The sequence below is a fragment of the Lingula anatina genome, chromosome 1 (genome assembly GCF_051362555.1).
Source record: "Lingula anatina isolate TDL-2025a chromosome 1, LinAna3.0, whole genome shotgun sequence".
Lineage (NCBI taxonomy): Eukaryota > Metazoa > Brachiopoda > Lingulata > Lingulida > Lingulidae > Lingula > Lingula anatina.
Window position 1 is genome coordinate 30,679,611 of NC_141767.1, and position 15,781 is coordinate 30,695,391.

Consider the following 15,781-nt stretch of genomic DNA (forward strand, 5'->3'; position numbering starts at 1 on the left):
CATATAAATATCTGAGATTACTTTTATTTCAGGACAGCGATCCGCCTTCATCCTGAGTAAATACAAAATATCTCATATCACTTTTTTCAGGACAGCGATCCGCCTTCATCCTGATTACATATAAATATCTGAGCTTATTTTTCTTTCAGGACAGCGATCTGCCTTCATCCTGAGTACATACAAATTTTCTGAGATTACTTTTCTTTCAGGACAGCGATCCGCCATCATCCTAAGTAAATATAAAATATCTCATATCATTTTTTTCAGGACAGCGATCCGCCTTCATCCTGAGTACATACAAATTATTTCAGATTACTTTTCTTTCAGGACAGCGATCCGCCTTCATCCTGAGTAAACATAAAATATCTCAGATTATTTTTTTTTTCAAGACAGCGATCCACCTTCATCCTGATTGAACTGTCTCTTTAATAGATAATCTTTTAAGTAAGCTGGTTGTCTGATTGTTCTCTTTGGTCTGGTGTAAATTGGTTCTTCAATATGATCACCGTTTCACTTGCTGTGGCATTTCACCAACAGAATTTTCTGTATTTGCTTCACATCATTCTCTTGGTCTTTGTTTTCCCTAGATGTCCAACTTTGTGACCAAGTCGGATAACTTTTCTCTGAATTTCTTCTCAGATTATTTTTTTCTCCTCAAGACAGCAATCGGCCTTCATCCTGATTACATATAAATATCTGAGATTATTTTTCTTTCAGGACAGCGATCCGCCTTCATCCTGAGTACATACAAATTATTTCAGATTACTTTTCTTTCAGGACAGTGATCCGCCTGCATCATGAGTAAATATAAAATATCTCAGATTACTTTTCTTTCAGGACAGCGATCCGCCTTCATCCTGAGTAAATATAAAATATCTCATATCACTTTTTTCAGGACAGCGATCCGCCTTCATCCTGATTACATATAAATATCTGAGATTATTTTTATTTCAGGACAGCGATCCGCCTTCATCCTGAGTACATACAAATTCACTCAGATTATTTTTCTTTCAGGACAGCGATCCGCCTTCATCCTGAGTAAATATAAAATATCTCATATCACTTTTTTCAGGACAGCAATCCGCCTTCATCCTCATTACATATAAATATCTGAGATTATTTTTCTTTCAGGACAGCGATCCGCCTTCGTCCTGGGTACATACAAATTATTTCAGTTTACTTTTCTTTCAGGACAGCGATCCGCCTTCATCCTGAGTAAATATAAAATATCTCATATTACTTTTCTTTCAGGACAGCGATCCGCCTTCATCCTGATTACATATAAATATCTCAGATTACTTTTCTTTCAGGACAGCGATCCGCCTTCATCCTGAGTAAATATAAAATATCTCATATCACTTTTTTCAGGACAGCAATCCGCCTTCATCCTGATTACATATAAATATCTGAGATTATTTTTCTTTCAGGACAGCGATCCGCCTTCGTCCTGATTACATATAAATATCTGAGATTACTTTTATTTCAGGACAGCGATCCGCCTTCATCCTGAGTAAATATAAAATATCTCATATCACTTTTTTCAGGACAGCGATCCGCCTTCATCCTGATTACATATAAATATCTGAGATTATTTTTCTTTCAGGACAGCGATCCGCCTTCATCCTGATTACATATAAATATCTGAGATTATTTTTCTTTCAGGACAGCGATCCGCCTTCATCCTAAGTAAATATAAAATATCTCATATCATTTTTTTCAGGACAGCAATCCGCCTTCATCCTGAGTACATACAAATTATTTCAGATTACTTTTCTTTCAGGACAGCGATCTGCCTTCATCCTGAGTAAACATTAAATATCTCAGATTATTTTTTTTTTCAAGACAGCGATCCACCTTCATCCTGATTGAACTGTCTCTTTAATAGATAATCTTTTAAGTAATCTGGTTGTCTGATTGTTCTCTTTGGTCTGGTGTAAACTGGTTCTTCAATATGATCACTGTTTCACTTGCTGTGGCATCTCATCAACTGAATTTTCTGTATTTGCTTCACATCATTCTCTTGGTCTTTGTTTTACCTAGGTGTCCAAGTTGGATAACTTTTCTCTGAAGTTTCTGAATCCTGTCATTTCTGTAAATGAGTCCTTCAATAATACTAAATTCTTCTCTCATGTGCCAGTATGGTTCAATCTCCTCATCTTTTCTGTATAGATTCCAATCTCTTGTTGAGATTCTCCCTCCAAGTTTGATTAGTGTTGGGTCAGTGAGGGTTTTTTCTGCTATCTCTTTGAGAATCACTGCATTTTCAGATTTTACCATCCATCTGATCATCCTCTCTGTACTATCACCACCCGTTTGTGGCTGTGGCTGTCTGGAGAGATAATCAAGAAGGTCTGCATCATTCTTTCCTGGCTCATATACCACATCATGGTCAACACCTTGGAAGTCCATCACCCATTTCTGTATTCTCGATGGTAATTTTGCTTGTACTTTGTTAAACCTGGGTGGATACTTATGGTTTGTGTGCTGTGATAATATTGACCTTTGGAGCACCCTGTAGGTATATTCTCATCCTGTACTTTGCCCATCTTACGGCCAATGCATCTTTTTCGGTCTGTGAATATTTCTTCTCTGTATCTGTCAGTGCTCTGCTTTGCTTTGTCCGTTTCTTGGAACAGTCCTGCTGACAACCCTTCGTTAAGACTGGCTTCTGTTCTCAGTATTATTAGTTTGCCTGGTTCAAAGAAGGCCATTGTTTTGCTGCTGGTGATAGTTTCTTTTAATTTCTCGAAGGCTTTTTCTTCCTCATCTCACCAACGGCATTTCACATCTTGCTTGGTCAGTTCTAATAGTGGAGCAGTCAGTGAGGCATAATCCTCTATAAAGTTGTCTAGGCATGGATGTCTTGGATCACCTATATACACGTACTGAAAAAAAATGGGTTCATTTGAGATGTATGTTGAATAACCAATAAATAAATAACATTCATTATTATCAATTTAGCTTGGCATCCTAAGTGAATTTTTGAAGGACATTCATTGTAATTTTACATCTTCAGCAGTCCAGCATGTCTCAACATGAGAAGCAACACTATATTTGAGAATGGTGAAGCCCTATTTACAGTATACTTGGCTACGTAATGTACGAGTTCCTAACATGCAAAGCAATACTGCACTCCAGTTGGAGGACTATGGTTTAATAGAGAGTTATAAAGATACGAAGGACGAAGCGAACACTGCAAAAATCCCCACAAGTAACTTTTATAGTAGCTCTAAGACAAGTACATCATAGAAACCCTATTGCTACTAATTTACTCTGCTAGTGCTTTTAAAGGTTTACCTCAGATGTTTCCAGGAATCCAGATCTACTGTATAACACCTATAACACTGGGATCAGCGGATCCCTTTGTCTACCCCTTCAGGGTTCTCCCCAGGCCTTTATAGCGTATCGGCAGCGATACGCATTTCTTTTTGCCGATACGCTTCTTTTTTTGCCGACACGTTTCTTTAAGATAAAAATTCAGTTCGGTGAAGTTGCAGGGTTGGCTGTCCGACCAGGGAATTATATCGAATTATGACGGACAGGTCATGATTTATGAGAAATTTGGAGCAAAAATCTTTTAAAAAATCATTTTTGATGCATACTAACGTCTTTTTCTCTTCCTAGACGGTACTGAAAAGAGTGACCTACTTTTGGCACAAAACACATGCAGTCGCAAAATGAATTGTGAACAAACTTACCGCCAAATTATGAAAGTGAACACCCTCCAGAACTTCACAAGACAAAATTTATTCACATAACAGGCTCACTACTGAATATTTATTTGGTTAAAAATCTTCGTGCTCTAGAGATAAAGACCGTTCCAAAAACAGAAACTACACAAGTACTGTGCAACAGCCAGATTGATCTGGATGAACTAGATATATCTAGTTCGTTGTCAAGGCAACATACTGCCTGTCAATCAAATACGTTGTACGCTATCTACTTACTATAGAACGTGAAATCTTTGGGACTGAAGATCTTGTTGAAATATTGTTTATTTGCCAAAATAAAACATGAAATTTTGTATGATGTTTTCTTTAATGACTTTAGCATCACCTATATTATTTACAGTTAAAAATTTAGTGCTGGAATATGATAAATTAACATTGCTGTCATATACCCGTGTGATATTGATGTAAGTTAGATATATTAGTAATAACAAATATGAGAATTTAAATAAAAAGGGGGACTTTTTTATACTGCTTTTATTTAACTCATATATTAAAAAAATCAAACACATGATAACCCCTAAAAAGTTGAATTGTTAACATACAGGGTTAATTACCACTTAATATGGAATATTTTTTATCAATGTTATTTTTGAGTGCTGATTAAAATTTTTTGGCTTGAGTCATTAAAAAAGTATGTCACTGAGTGATAATAACATCCAGTCTTCTGTTGTGAGATATTTTGGTCAATAATATTAAATCTGACATAAGATGCCATTCAAAAGAAAGGAACACCCCCAGAAAACCATATCAACAGTTTGATGTCAGTATAAACTTTAAGATAAGATATTAAAGAAAATGATAGCCTCCGGACAGTGATATGTTACACAGTCAAAGAACTCACTACAGTAAATCATGAAAAGTCAGTAATTGCGGGTATGACCTCCAGCAGCCGCTTGCAGCGCCCTCATCCTACGTGGCATATCCTGTGACACGTTTTTTAGAGTTTGGGTGGGGATATCATTCCCTAGCAGTGATATTTACCTGTCGCAGTTCATCACTATTTACCGGCCGAGGACCATAGCTATTAATTCTGTGAGTTACTTCCACCCACAGATTTTCAATTGGGTTCATATCTGGATAGTTTGCAGGCCAGGGCAGTTGCTGAACCCATTGGTTTTGAAGAAAAACAGTGATTCTGCGGCCTCGATGTGGGGTTGCGCAGTCGTCTTGGTACACAAAGTTGTTCCTGAAGATGAATCTTACCAATCGAAGCATTGTTTGCTGTAGAATGTCTCTGTAGGAATCCTGGATGAGGTTGTCTCCTAGAAAAACCAACTGGTTCTGGGCACCGACATGAAATACCCCCCAAACAGAGACGTTACCATCCCCTGCTTGCACCCTAGGCAGTACACAATCATTGTTTTATGCCCCTCGTACACGTCGATGGACACGGATTCGACGATCAACCCTAAAAAATCCATATCTGGCCTTATCACTGAAAACAACGTGATTCCAGTGTTTTGGCTGCAAACGCGCGTGGTCCCCAGCCCTTTGCAGACGTCGCTGAATATGACCTGCTGTTAACAGTGGTTTCCATACTGGCCTTCGTGCAAAATAACCGGCTTGCAGAAATCTCTTGTTCACGTGAGACCTTGAAACGGGCGTTTGAATGACATTCTGCCTCTCTTTTTTGAGGACACTGGTTGTCTTTGTACGACCAGCACCGCGTCCACTAAGGAGAAGGCGATCCTGTCTTCTTGATGTGATACGCGGACACCCTGGCCGAGGTATTGGAGTAGGTGCCCCTGTAGCAGCATTTCTTTGGAGGACTTCACAAACGGTTCCTGATAAATGTTGAATTACCTGGCAATGGCTGTCCGTTTCTGGCCATTTTCTCTGAGAGCAAGAATCCCATAGTAAGCTGCGTTGCTTTGCTGTCGTACCATATCTTCACTAAGGTACCTGTCAAGTTTCAGAGCGATCCCTTTGTTGCTTCTCTAAACACGCTCCAAAGATTGACCAAACCCATGCGTTTTTATACAAGGGCAGAAATTGCCGAAAAGACCACCCCTCACATTTATGACCACAGAACATGCAACTGCATGCATCAATTAATTCGAGAGTTGTGTGGTAATTAGGTAACACATCTGGCTACACATGGAGTGACACCTCAGCTTTGCATTTAAAGTAGTTAGAGAGAAATTAAATATTTTGTAGAAAATTTATTCGCCAAAAAATAATATTCCATATTAAGTGGTAACCCTGTAAATATAAGTAAAGTATTATAAAATGAATATTCTTTAATTTTTCATTGAACTTTATTCAAATATTATAAATTTTGAATATTTTAATAAAATCAATCTTACAGTACCCCCTCCCCACCTGTATTTTTTTTAGCTTTGGTTAAACTTCATGTGAATTTATTATCAAATTGCAGATTTACAATTAGTAGACCCTGTACCCAAAATCCTAGGAGAAGCCCTGATTGAAACTATGTTAAATCATACTTATATGCAAGATTAAATCTTCAAGAGTTCACAAGTATGAAAAAAAACTTTTTATCTGAAAATGAATCCACTTTAAGGTGCATTTTCCAACTCATTTGATTGAATGTCTTGGTAATAAATGCATTAAATGTATGACTACAATTATTTATTTACAAAGTTCAATTAATAGAATGAATAGAAAAAAATATTGGTTTTGTTGGGCAGGTTGGATTGAAATTCGGACAGGTGCTCATAAAAGTTAGTGTCTAGCCCTGATTTTTCTGCAAAATTTGGTCCTGCACGTGGGCTATGCTGTAACAATTTAATGACAGCTTCAGATTGCATGGGATTGCACCCTTTTTGCATGAAATAATAAAAATTTTACCTTCGGAGGGCACATCCACCGACCCCCCCCCCCCCCCCCCCCCCCTTTGTACCTCGCTTCGCAAGCCTCGGTACTCTCGCGAAAAAAAATAAGGGCTATTTTCGATTCCTGGGGAGAACCCTGACCCCTTGTATCTGCAGCTCCTTCTTCTTCTTCTCTCTCTCTCTCTCTCTCTCTCTCTCTCTCTCTCTCTCTCTCTTTCTCTCTCTCTCTCTCTCTCTCTCTCTCTCTCTCTCTCTCTCTGGAAAACCCCAATCTTTCCGGTACAGATAACTACAACAATGTACTCACCCTTCTGTCATCAAGAATGTCTTTGCGTGCATTAAAAAGGATGCTGGAATCGTGGAATGTCCTGCTGCTTCAGATCAAACTTTTACTGTAACCCCTAACTATATCCTTGCCCTTGGTATAACGTTATTTCATAACGTGTGAAAATGTTCCCGCTCCGCCGAACCAAGGAGTTATAACAGTTATAACTCCTTGGCCGAACTAAGCCCGACTTTAAAAAGTACATGTGGGTCAAATAAAACCCGCAGTGAATACTGGGTCACATCTCGGTACATTCGGGCACACGAAGCGCCGCAGTTTTTCTCTGCGTCCAAGTTATTATATATATATATATCGCTTAAATGTGATATATTATTGATAATTGATGGAGAATATAATTACTACATAAAAGGTAATTTTAAATTCTTTTTTTACCTTTTTAACTTTTTTTATTGTTATCATATATTTTCTTTTTGCTTTAACTTTGCTCATAGACAATTAAATTATTAGCTGGATCTTAGCACTGCTAACATAACGCTCAATTTTAAGGAGGAAATGGAGCATTTACGGACCTTCGCATTAAAAGAAATTACCTTTAAAAGTATACTAAACTTACTTTAAAAGACCTTAAGACTGGTTTCCCATACCTAGATCTATCTAACAGGATCGATCCATCTCCAAGGGGTTTCTCGCTAAATTGCTTTCAGATGAAGCGGGTTAGATGTCTGTCACGCCTACTGAAACTGCTAGGGGAATTATCGTTCAGCATCTAAACCGCTTAAGTTGATAGCAATTTACTGAGAATCTACTTGGTGATAGATCGATCCAAAGTTAGTACGATAGGGTCTGCGAATGATCCCTAAGTCATTTTTGTCTAAATACCCTGCAAAGCGACTAGTACACGTACTTAAATTACTTTAATAGACTGCGCTACAGACTGCGCTAGTACTCTAATATGAGATATATTTGCACGTTTATTTATTTTTTTTTTAATAAAAAGGTCTACATTTCCCTCAATTCCAAGTTTATTTTCTCAGTGCCTGGTAACGAAGGTTTTGCAAATGGCTTTCTAAGAGAATGCAGCTTTGTTGTGTTTCGTGTAAACCATTTGACTGTGCCCTGTCAACATATCGTCCAGCTAATCATGAGGGCCCGCTGGTAAAGTACTGATCTCAGTTCACGGCCGCGGAAAATAAAAATCATCAAATCACAAATCACATAAATTAATTAAAACTTTATTCGTATCTCATTGAAAATGCTAGTCCAGCGAGCTTAAAATAACTATCATCAAGTATAATGACTTCGTTTCACTGAGGACTGGGGATAAAAACCCGCATTTCACGATTCACAGGAATGGGGTGCTTCACGGATGACGCTAATTAATAATAATAAATAAATAATTAAAAAAATAATTTAAAAAAAAAACGTTGCTAGCATCTCGGGAAATGAAAAGTGGTTTTCACGGGTAACGAAAATACCCAATGAAGCCTTCAGTCATTGACCCCATTCCCAGAGATTAGATCGATCTACTTTAGATCGACCTAACTCCCTGGGGGTTCACGCTAAATAGCTGTCAGCCGAGCGGACACGAAAGTTAATTACCCCCTTACAGCTTGTAGTAGGCGGGACGGACATTTAAGCCGGATTATCTGACAGTAATCTAGTGAGACTCCCCGCAGGGATAGATCGATCTAAAAGCTCTGGGAATACAGCCATTGTCTTAACTAAAATGTAGGTTTTATTAATTACTAAAATATTTCAAAAGCATCAAACAACTAAAATTAATCATCTTCGACAAAAATAAGCCACGGAGGAATTCTCAGTTTTTAAAAGCCGGGCGACACCGCGAAAGTCGCTGCAAGTTATTTATTACGTTATTTAGATAAACATTCTAGACATTTTCTGAAACATTACACTTGCTTCCTAACAAGTTCCTAATTTTTTTTTTACTTTATTGAAAATAAACTTAAAGGTGGATGTGAGATGGTGTTGTGAGGGACAGTAACAAAGGTTAAAATTGAATCCGAATTTCGTGTTTTAAATATGATTAGCGCAGGTGCTGAGCTAACTTATGCAACAATTTTCGTGTGCATCGAAAGACTCGCGAGAGAAATAATTACTGCAAAATGTAATCGCTCCTCATTTCTCTTGTTGGCACTCTCTCCATGTCCAGCGGTACTTGTAGTGCCCAGTCCACCAAATACTTATTACAAAACAGACAATAACATTGATTTCTCTTGCACATTTCGTTATCATGAATTCCCCAATAAGATTGATTAAGATTCCTTTTATCATGTCTTAGCAAATTGATTTTGAGAAGCGCGCGCACCCCCCCACACACACAGAGGAGAGAGAGAGAGAAAGAGAGAGAGAGAGAAAGAGCAGGTTAAATTTCTTAGGTGATAGGAACAATCAACAAAGATCAACATAAACCGTCTCGAATCGGACTTCTCACAACATTTTTTTCTTTCATTAAACTTAACAAATTCAAGCCGTCAAATTATATAAGATTTTACTTCAAATAACCAAAAATATCATATCCATACATAGACATACTGTCAAAAGATACTGGTAGATCAACTTAAACAGTCTTGAGTCAGAATTCTCACAATATTTGTTTTTTTTTTTTTTTTTTTTTTTTTTTTTTTAGTTCTTTAATTTTTAAAAAACAAATTCAAGTTGTTACATCGTCTAAGATTTAATTTAAAAAATATCATATTGCATACATTGACATACTTTATGAGCATTTCTGTAGTTGTCGTGACCTAAATTTCTTTGTCTTGGAAACTCGCTGATGAAAAGAGTATGTGTACTTATCTAAATATAAGTAATCTACAGGCCTTTTCGATATTTTGGCTATACATAAGTCTTGACGAATCTCTCCCTGATATCTTTTATTTTATAAGTTTTTTTGTTATACGTGTATTTTATGATAACCCTGTAAGAATGTTAGCATGGCTTTATTATGAATTTTCGATAAAAAACTAGTAGAATACAATAACAGAACAAGAAACAAAGATGACTGAGCTGTTTTTAGTGGTTTCTTTCGACAGGATTTACGATTTATTACGAGGCGGTCTATCTATACTACACTGAAGCTTGGACTAAATAACGAATAACGTTATTATATCCAAGACTGAAGGCATCCGTAACTGTTTTTGGATTAAAATACTCTAGATTAAGCAGAATTATCATATCAAAAACACCAAAAAGTGATATCTCAAATCTACCGGAGCAGTGAATTTTTATTTTATTTCCGTTATCAGATTTCACAATTAACTCTTATGCCTAGATTACATTAGAAAAGCGTGTCGTGCGATGAAATTAAATACGATTTTCCGTGCGTTTTTTTTTAACGACGTACGGGCTACAGCGAATACGTTTACATTACGGGTGGGTTAATGTTAATGTTGATGTTAATCAATCACCAAAATATTTATTTTATTACGAAACAGTGTCTATTTTTACACAGATAATAAAAATCAGTCAATGGGTACACAGTGATGCTTTAAGGCCTTCTTTAAATTCTGCTGCTGCTATGCAGAGACGGAATAAATATAAAACATTGTTGCATGTATCAGACTATCTCGAAAGTAAATCATTTACTAGAATAAAATGGCGATTGTTTTATTTATCATTACTTTTACAATTAGAGTGAGCTCCCGGTATTATTCCATTGCTGACGAAATCAATACTGGAGACGACGGTTATATTGACGCGGATAAAGAAATTAAATCCTAACTTGAGCTTTAACCTTGGTCATTATTAGTAATTTTGCCCATGCTTTAACTAAAGCGTTTTACTACAGGCAAGAGATAAACCTGAACAGATGAACAGGTCCAGCAGTGAGGTATCATCCTCACCCGCTCTTCTCTTGATGGATGACGGCGCCTCTTGATGGATGACGGCGCAGAAAAATGTAAAGTGCGTACTGGTGTCGCCAGACACCTTTTTTTTTCTAGAACTTCTTCATGCCATTTTCTTCATTTTTTTTCTTTTACAGATCTTGTATCAATGCTCCAACTTAAACATACCCGGGCCCATCATAATACGTTGATAAAAAACGAATAGAACAATATATAAAAGATTGGTGGGGGCATTTTCTACAATAAAACACCCACACTAAAAGTAATAATAAGAGATACCTAAATTTCTGCTCACTGTCTTTTCGCCGTCATTCGTTTTTGTCTAAATCATCATTTTGTGCATTGTCTTCAATAATTCATGAAGTCCAGATTTTGGGAGAGGGGCAACTGCCGCAATGAAGCCCACGTAATCCTCTAGCTAATTTCATTTACAAGCACACTTACCACATCGTCACCGTAACACCAATATAAGCTCTTTCTGTAAAATAACAAAATTTCTGTCCATAATCAACTGACTTTGTAAGAATGAAAACATCAATTGAATAACATGACTATAAACCAATGTTATATGGTATGTTTAACCTGAAGCTAGGGGATGAACAAGGACAGTGAGAAGTCGTTCTCTGTAATGGGTTCCTGACCACTCCTCTAGGTCCAACCTTATCAGTAAAATACGTCAGGGGGTGTTCCATGCCAAGTAAGTGTCTCGTCTGTCAAGCTGCAGGCAAATATGACATCAGTGCAAACATTGAATCGCCGAGTAGGAGAAGGAGGGGAGGGGGGGCATCGAAAACATTACTCACTTGAAGTTGGCCATGGACTGACTGGGGTCTCGATCCTCGATGCAATATATCAAGAACTTGTTTATAAATATGTAAGGGGTAAAGGAATGAACAGGGCCCATCATCCTCTTCTCCGCTAAGGCCCCTATTTCACACAGACCACGAATCCCATGAATCTCCAGGAATTGACAAATTTCAGGATTCGGCTGGAATCGTGAGATTTTGCCAATTTTCTGGTCTAATTCGAAACGCTCTACGATTCAGTTACGATACAGGTGCGATAGTGTTACGAATATTCGTGGCATTCGGCTGGAATCGAACGAATATTGTCCAGAAATTCACTACGATTTTTTGGAATCGGGAGTTCGTGGCCAAAACTTTGAACAGCTCAAATTTTTTGCCACGAATTCCCGATTTATCAAGAATTGCAAGGACTGACTACGATCATATACGAATCTGTTAAGAACTTCACGAACTGATTACGATTCAACCACGAATCCTGAAATTTTCAATTCCTGGCGATTTGTGGGATTCGTGGTCTGTGTGAAATAGGGGTATCAAAGTTTTTGCCACCAATTCCTGTTGGTCAAGAAGTGCAAGAACTGACTACGAATATATACGAATCTGTTAAGAAATTCACGAACTGATTACGATTCAACCAAGAATCGTGAAATTTGTCAATTCATGGCCATTCGTGGGATTCGAGGTCTGTGTGAAATAGGGGCATAACAACTGACGTGGCTGAAAATGTAAGGGCGGGGTGGGGGAGGGGAATAAGCTCCTATCCCCCCCCCCCCCCCCCCCGCCCCTGCAAATATTTTTCTCAACCTACTGTCCTTATCGCATGGAAATAAATAAATACGGTGTTAGGTATGTGTGATGTAATCAGGGCGCTGGAAATTACTTTTATTTGATTTATTTATTTATTTGTTTTGGAAACTTTTAAAATCAGACTGAAAGAGTGCTTTCTTATGCAAGAATGATAACTTCCAAAATATCTCTAAACCGAAATCATAAGAATGGAGATACTCATAATAAACGCGTCTGCTTTCTCTGAATTTCGTTATTTGCATCACAGTGTGGGAAACCCCCTTAAACCATCCCGGGGCCCCCACATTACATAAAATACCCTTTAATAATAAAACCCCAGGGCTTGAAGCCCAGGCTCACATCTTTGGATAACGCTATCTGTAATACTGCTACAGAGATTCCCAGGTTCCTTGTCTTAAAGTCTGCACACGGAAAAGAATGAAACGACTCCATGTTGTAACTTCAACAGAATATATTTTGCTACACTAAAAGTTACATGATGCAAGTATGACCTCTCTCCTCCTCTCTCTAGCTCTCCCCCCTAGATTTAAGTTTACAGATTTTTATACAAAACTTTATCAGTTAAACTGTCCATCACATAACTTAAAAACTGATAGGTTACTTCATACACAAGGCCACCTTCTTCCAGGTGGGCACTCCTAATAACACCCTGTAATCTAGTTCTAACAGATTACTGGCTTCAGAACAAAGGACATTAAAATTTGAACTGCAAGGTGTGAAGCATTATCTGAACAACTTGTACAACTTGGCTTCCCATGTCTGAATTTTATCAAACAATGGCTTCCTCTGATTGAGTTAATACAACATCATGTATGAAAGTTTTAAAAGTACTAATTACACTTTTTTTCTATACTATGGTTCCTGACAACAGGCTGATGATTAAAAAAAGGTAGACATGAAGACATTTAACGTGAACATAAATTTGTGTTGTACTAATATGCGAATATAGAGTAGAAACTTAGTATGTCTTTTTACTGGAAGCAACTATACTGGGTTTATTTCACAACTCAAATTTTCAGTCAATGCAGATAAGGAAATGACAGAAAAAGTCAAACTGAAATGACACACCAAACGAAACCATTGAATATTGTCACAGAAAAGCAAAGTGTGTATAAAAAGGGCCAATACATTATCTTTAATGTGGTTTTTAATACTTCTTAATACTTATTATCTATTTTGACCTGGAATTTAACATATTATGTATTACTGCAAACTTAATTTATTATCGTGTATTTATTTATTATTTCATCTATTTTCCTCTTGTGGGTAATTAACCTGTGCTTTATTCCCCTTTTCTTTCAACTCGGGTCAACACACTCCATGCCATAGAGTTGCTGTGTACATGTAACTGAAGGATAGCCTTTGGAGTCTACAATACAAAGTAAAATGTGTCCCTCAACAAGGTGGGACTACAGAGCTATACTGGCGAAGAGCAGATTTGCAATTTCTTTTGGATTTCAAACTCTTTCCTTTGCTCTCAATCTTCTAAACATCTGAACTGAACAGTCCCCCTGCAGACAATCTCCAACCGCAAGCGTAGCTTGGACTTATTTTTAACATAACTAAAAAACTGCCTGCTTGTATAGAAATGTAAGACTTTTTAATTTAAACATGGGCACCCTAAACTGTAAAAAATATCTGTTTATTGGACACGTCTATACACTGTATTTACTCATTAAAGACGTCCGGAGGTTGGCGCGGTAAACAAATACACTGCTTCATTTATAAATAACAACACTGACTATATTTCAAATAAGAAAAGTTAAAAAAAAAAGGAGTTGACGTTTGAGTTTTTCTATAAACAGTACCCAATGTCCGTCAAAAGAACTGTATAAGGCTTTTACTTTAAGATAATGATTTCCTGTTTATATATGAATATTTGAATATGAATATAAATTATTTTCCTGTACAGTTTTCTTTCAAAAGAACGGAAGGAAAAGTCTTTAAACTGTCTTATTTGATGAAAAAGTTTCATATCAACAGCTGAATGTAAATAAACGATATTTTGGTTCTAAGTCACCACTGTAATCATATACTCTTCGAAAATTCCCCTCTCATGTGGGAAGTTATTTCTTTTTATAGCCAAATCGAATTCTCCAAGTGGAGCGACCCATCGTGGCATATTTAACCTCGGCCTCGGGCTGATCACTTGGCATGTCGAATTCCACGAGACTTTCAGGGGAAAGGTTCTTGGTGATCGTGTACGCCACTAATTCAACCAACTCCACACAGTCTCACCACAGCGTTGTGCGGAACTCATGGCACACTAACTAAGGGAAATAATGTAATTTAAAATCTGGTAGAACAAAATTATATAAAGAATATTTTTGGAAATAAGCAAACAAGTAAACAAAAATTAATAAACAAAATTATAAAAAGCTAAATAAATATATAAATAATACGGTGTAGATATATTAATAAAAAAGAATGAAAGAAAGATAAAAAATGAAAAAATGAAAAGAAAAATACTGCAAATGGAGTGAAAATTATTTCCTTCCTGCAGTTTCACAAAAGTCAATTATTATAAACAGAATGCGACTATAATATGATGAATACATTGAGTCTTTAGTTTCTTATATATTGTATACCTTTTAATCACTCGACTAGCTGACGCCGGAATACATATAGTTCTTTTCCCTCCTCTCGCCTATATCTTAATTTTCTTATGTAAATAATCCTGGGGACAGTCCGGCGTTTTCATTGTTCGACAGCTAATCTTGATCACCAGTATGATGATTGACGTTTGTATATATAACTGCCAATCAAGCCATCCACTTTTAATAGCTTTGATTGGCACCTCTCAATCACAGGAAGTAAAAGCTCTTTCGCAGCATGATTGTGATTGACGTTTGTTTAACTAACCGTCAATCAACCTGTCAAATTTGACAGCTTTGATTGACACCTATCAATCACAGGAGATAAGAGTTCTTTGGCGGTATGGATGTGATTGACGATCGCGAGATGTTAGAGTTCTTTTATTCTACAAAGAAATTGTAGGAGCTGTCTGACAGCTTTGATTGACACCTATCAATCACAGGAGATAAGAGTTCTTTGGCGGTATGGATGTGATTGACGATCGCGAGATGTTAGAGTTCTTTTATTCTACAAAGAAATTGTAGGAGCTGTCCGCAATGGACAGATTCCCCCGGAACCGGAATTTTTGAAGCAAGGTTTATACAAAGGAAAGAAAAGCAGGCAAATCTCATATAGTATTATGTGCTCTCAGACAGAAAATATATGTCATTTATACATAAGCCGGTATATACCAAAAATAGAAATAGAAACAGTTACAAGTATAGTAGCCAACCAAATAGATGAATAAAGGAACAAAGAAATATATGGAAAGAATTATTTACAGACCAAAAATGCATGAATAAAAAAATCAAAGATAATAACCATGAGGCTTTTTTTTTGCTATTCTCAAACTTACTGGAGTAATTCGTGTTATGATAAATACAGTCCATGTTCGAATTGCAGATATATTAGGTCTTTT

General features: G+C 36.9%; 1 protein-coding gene and 1 long non-coding RNA gene across 4 annotated transcripts; both read right to left on the reverse strand.

Moving 5' to 3' along the window:
• Positions 1–1,669: 1,669 nt before the first annotated feature.
• Positions 1,670–12,193, reverse strand: LOC147764251 (uncharacterized). Of its 3 annotated transcripts, none has more exons than XM_087001491.1 (2): positions 10,955–12,193; positions 1,670–2,885 (listed from the first exon to the last, which is right to left on the reverse strand). In XM_087001491.1, the coding sequence occupies exon 2, from the start codon at positions 2,407–2,409 to the stop codon at positions 2,008–2,010; it is 402 nt and encodes a 133-aa protein (XP_086857617.1). In that variant the 5' UTR covers positions 2,410–2,885; positions 10,955–12,193; the 3' UTR covers positions 1,670–2,007. The 3 variants fall into 3 exon arrangements, with proteins under 3 accessions (XP_086857617.1, XP_086857616.1, XP_086857615.1); XM_087001490.1 differs by lacking the exon at positions 10,955–12,193 and adding an exon at positions 3,699–3,924; XM_087001489.1 differs by lacking the exon at positions 10,955–12,193 and adding an exon at positions 3,298–3,924.
• Positions 12,194–13,914: 1,721 nt separating this feature from the next.
• LOC147764252 (uncharacterized) lies at positions 13,915–15,218 on the reverse strand. The gene is made up of 2 exons (XR_015332190.1): positions 14,877–15,218; positions 13,915–14,558 (listed from the first exon to the last, which is right to left on the reverse strand). It is a non-coding gene; the product is annotated as an uncharacterized LOC147764252 (long non-coding RNA).
• Positions 15,219–15,781: the final 563 nt, after the last annotated feature.

Coding starts and splice junctions, on each gene's coding strand:
- LOC147764251 (XM_087001491.1), bottom strand. CDS start 2,409: ATGGACTTCCAAGGTGTTGACCATGATGTGGTATATGAGCCAGGAAAG.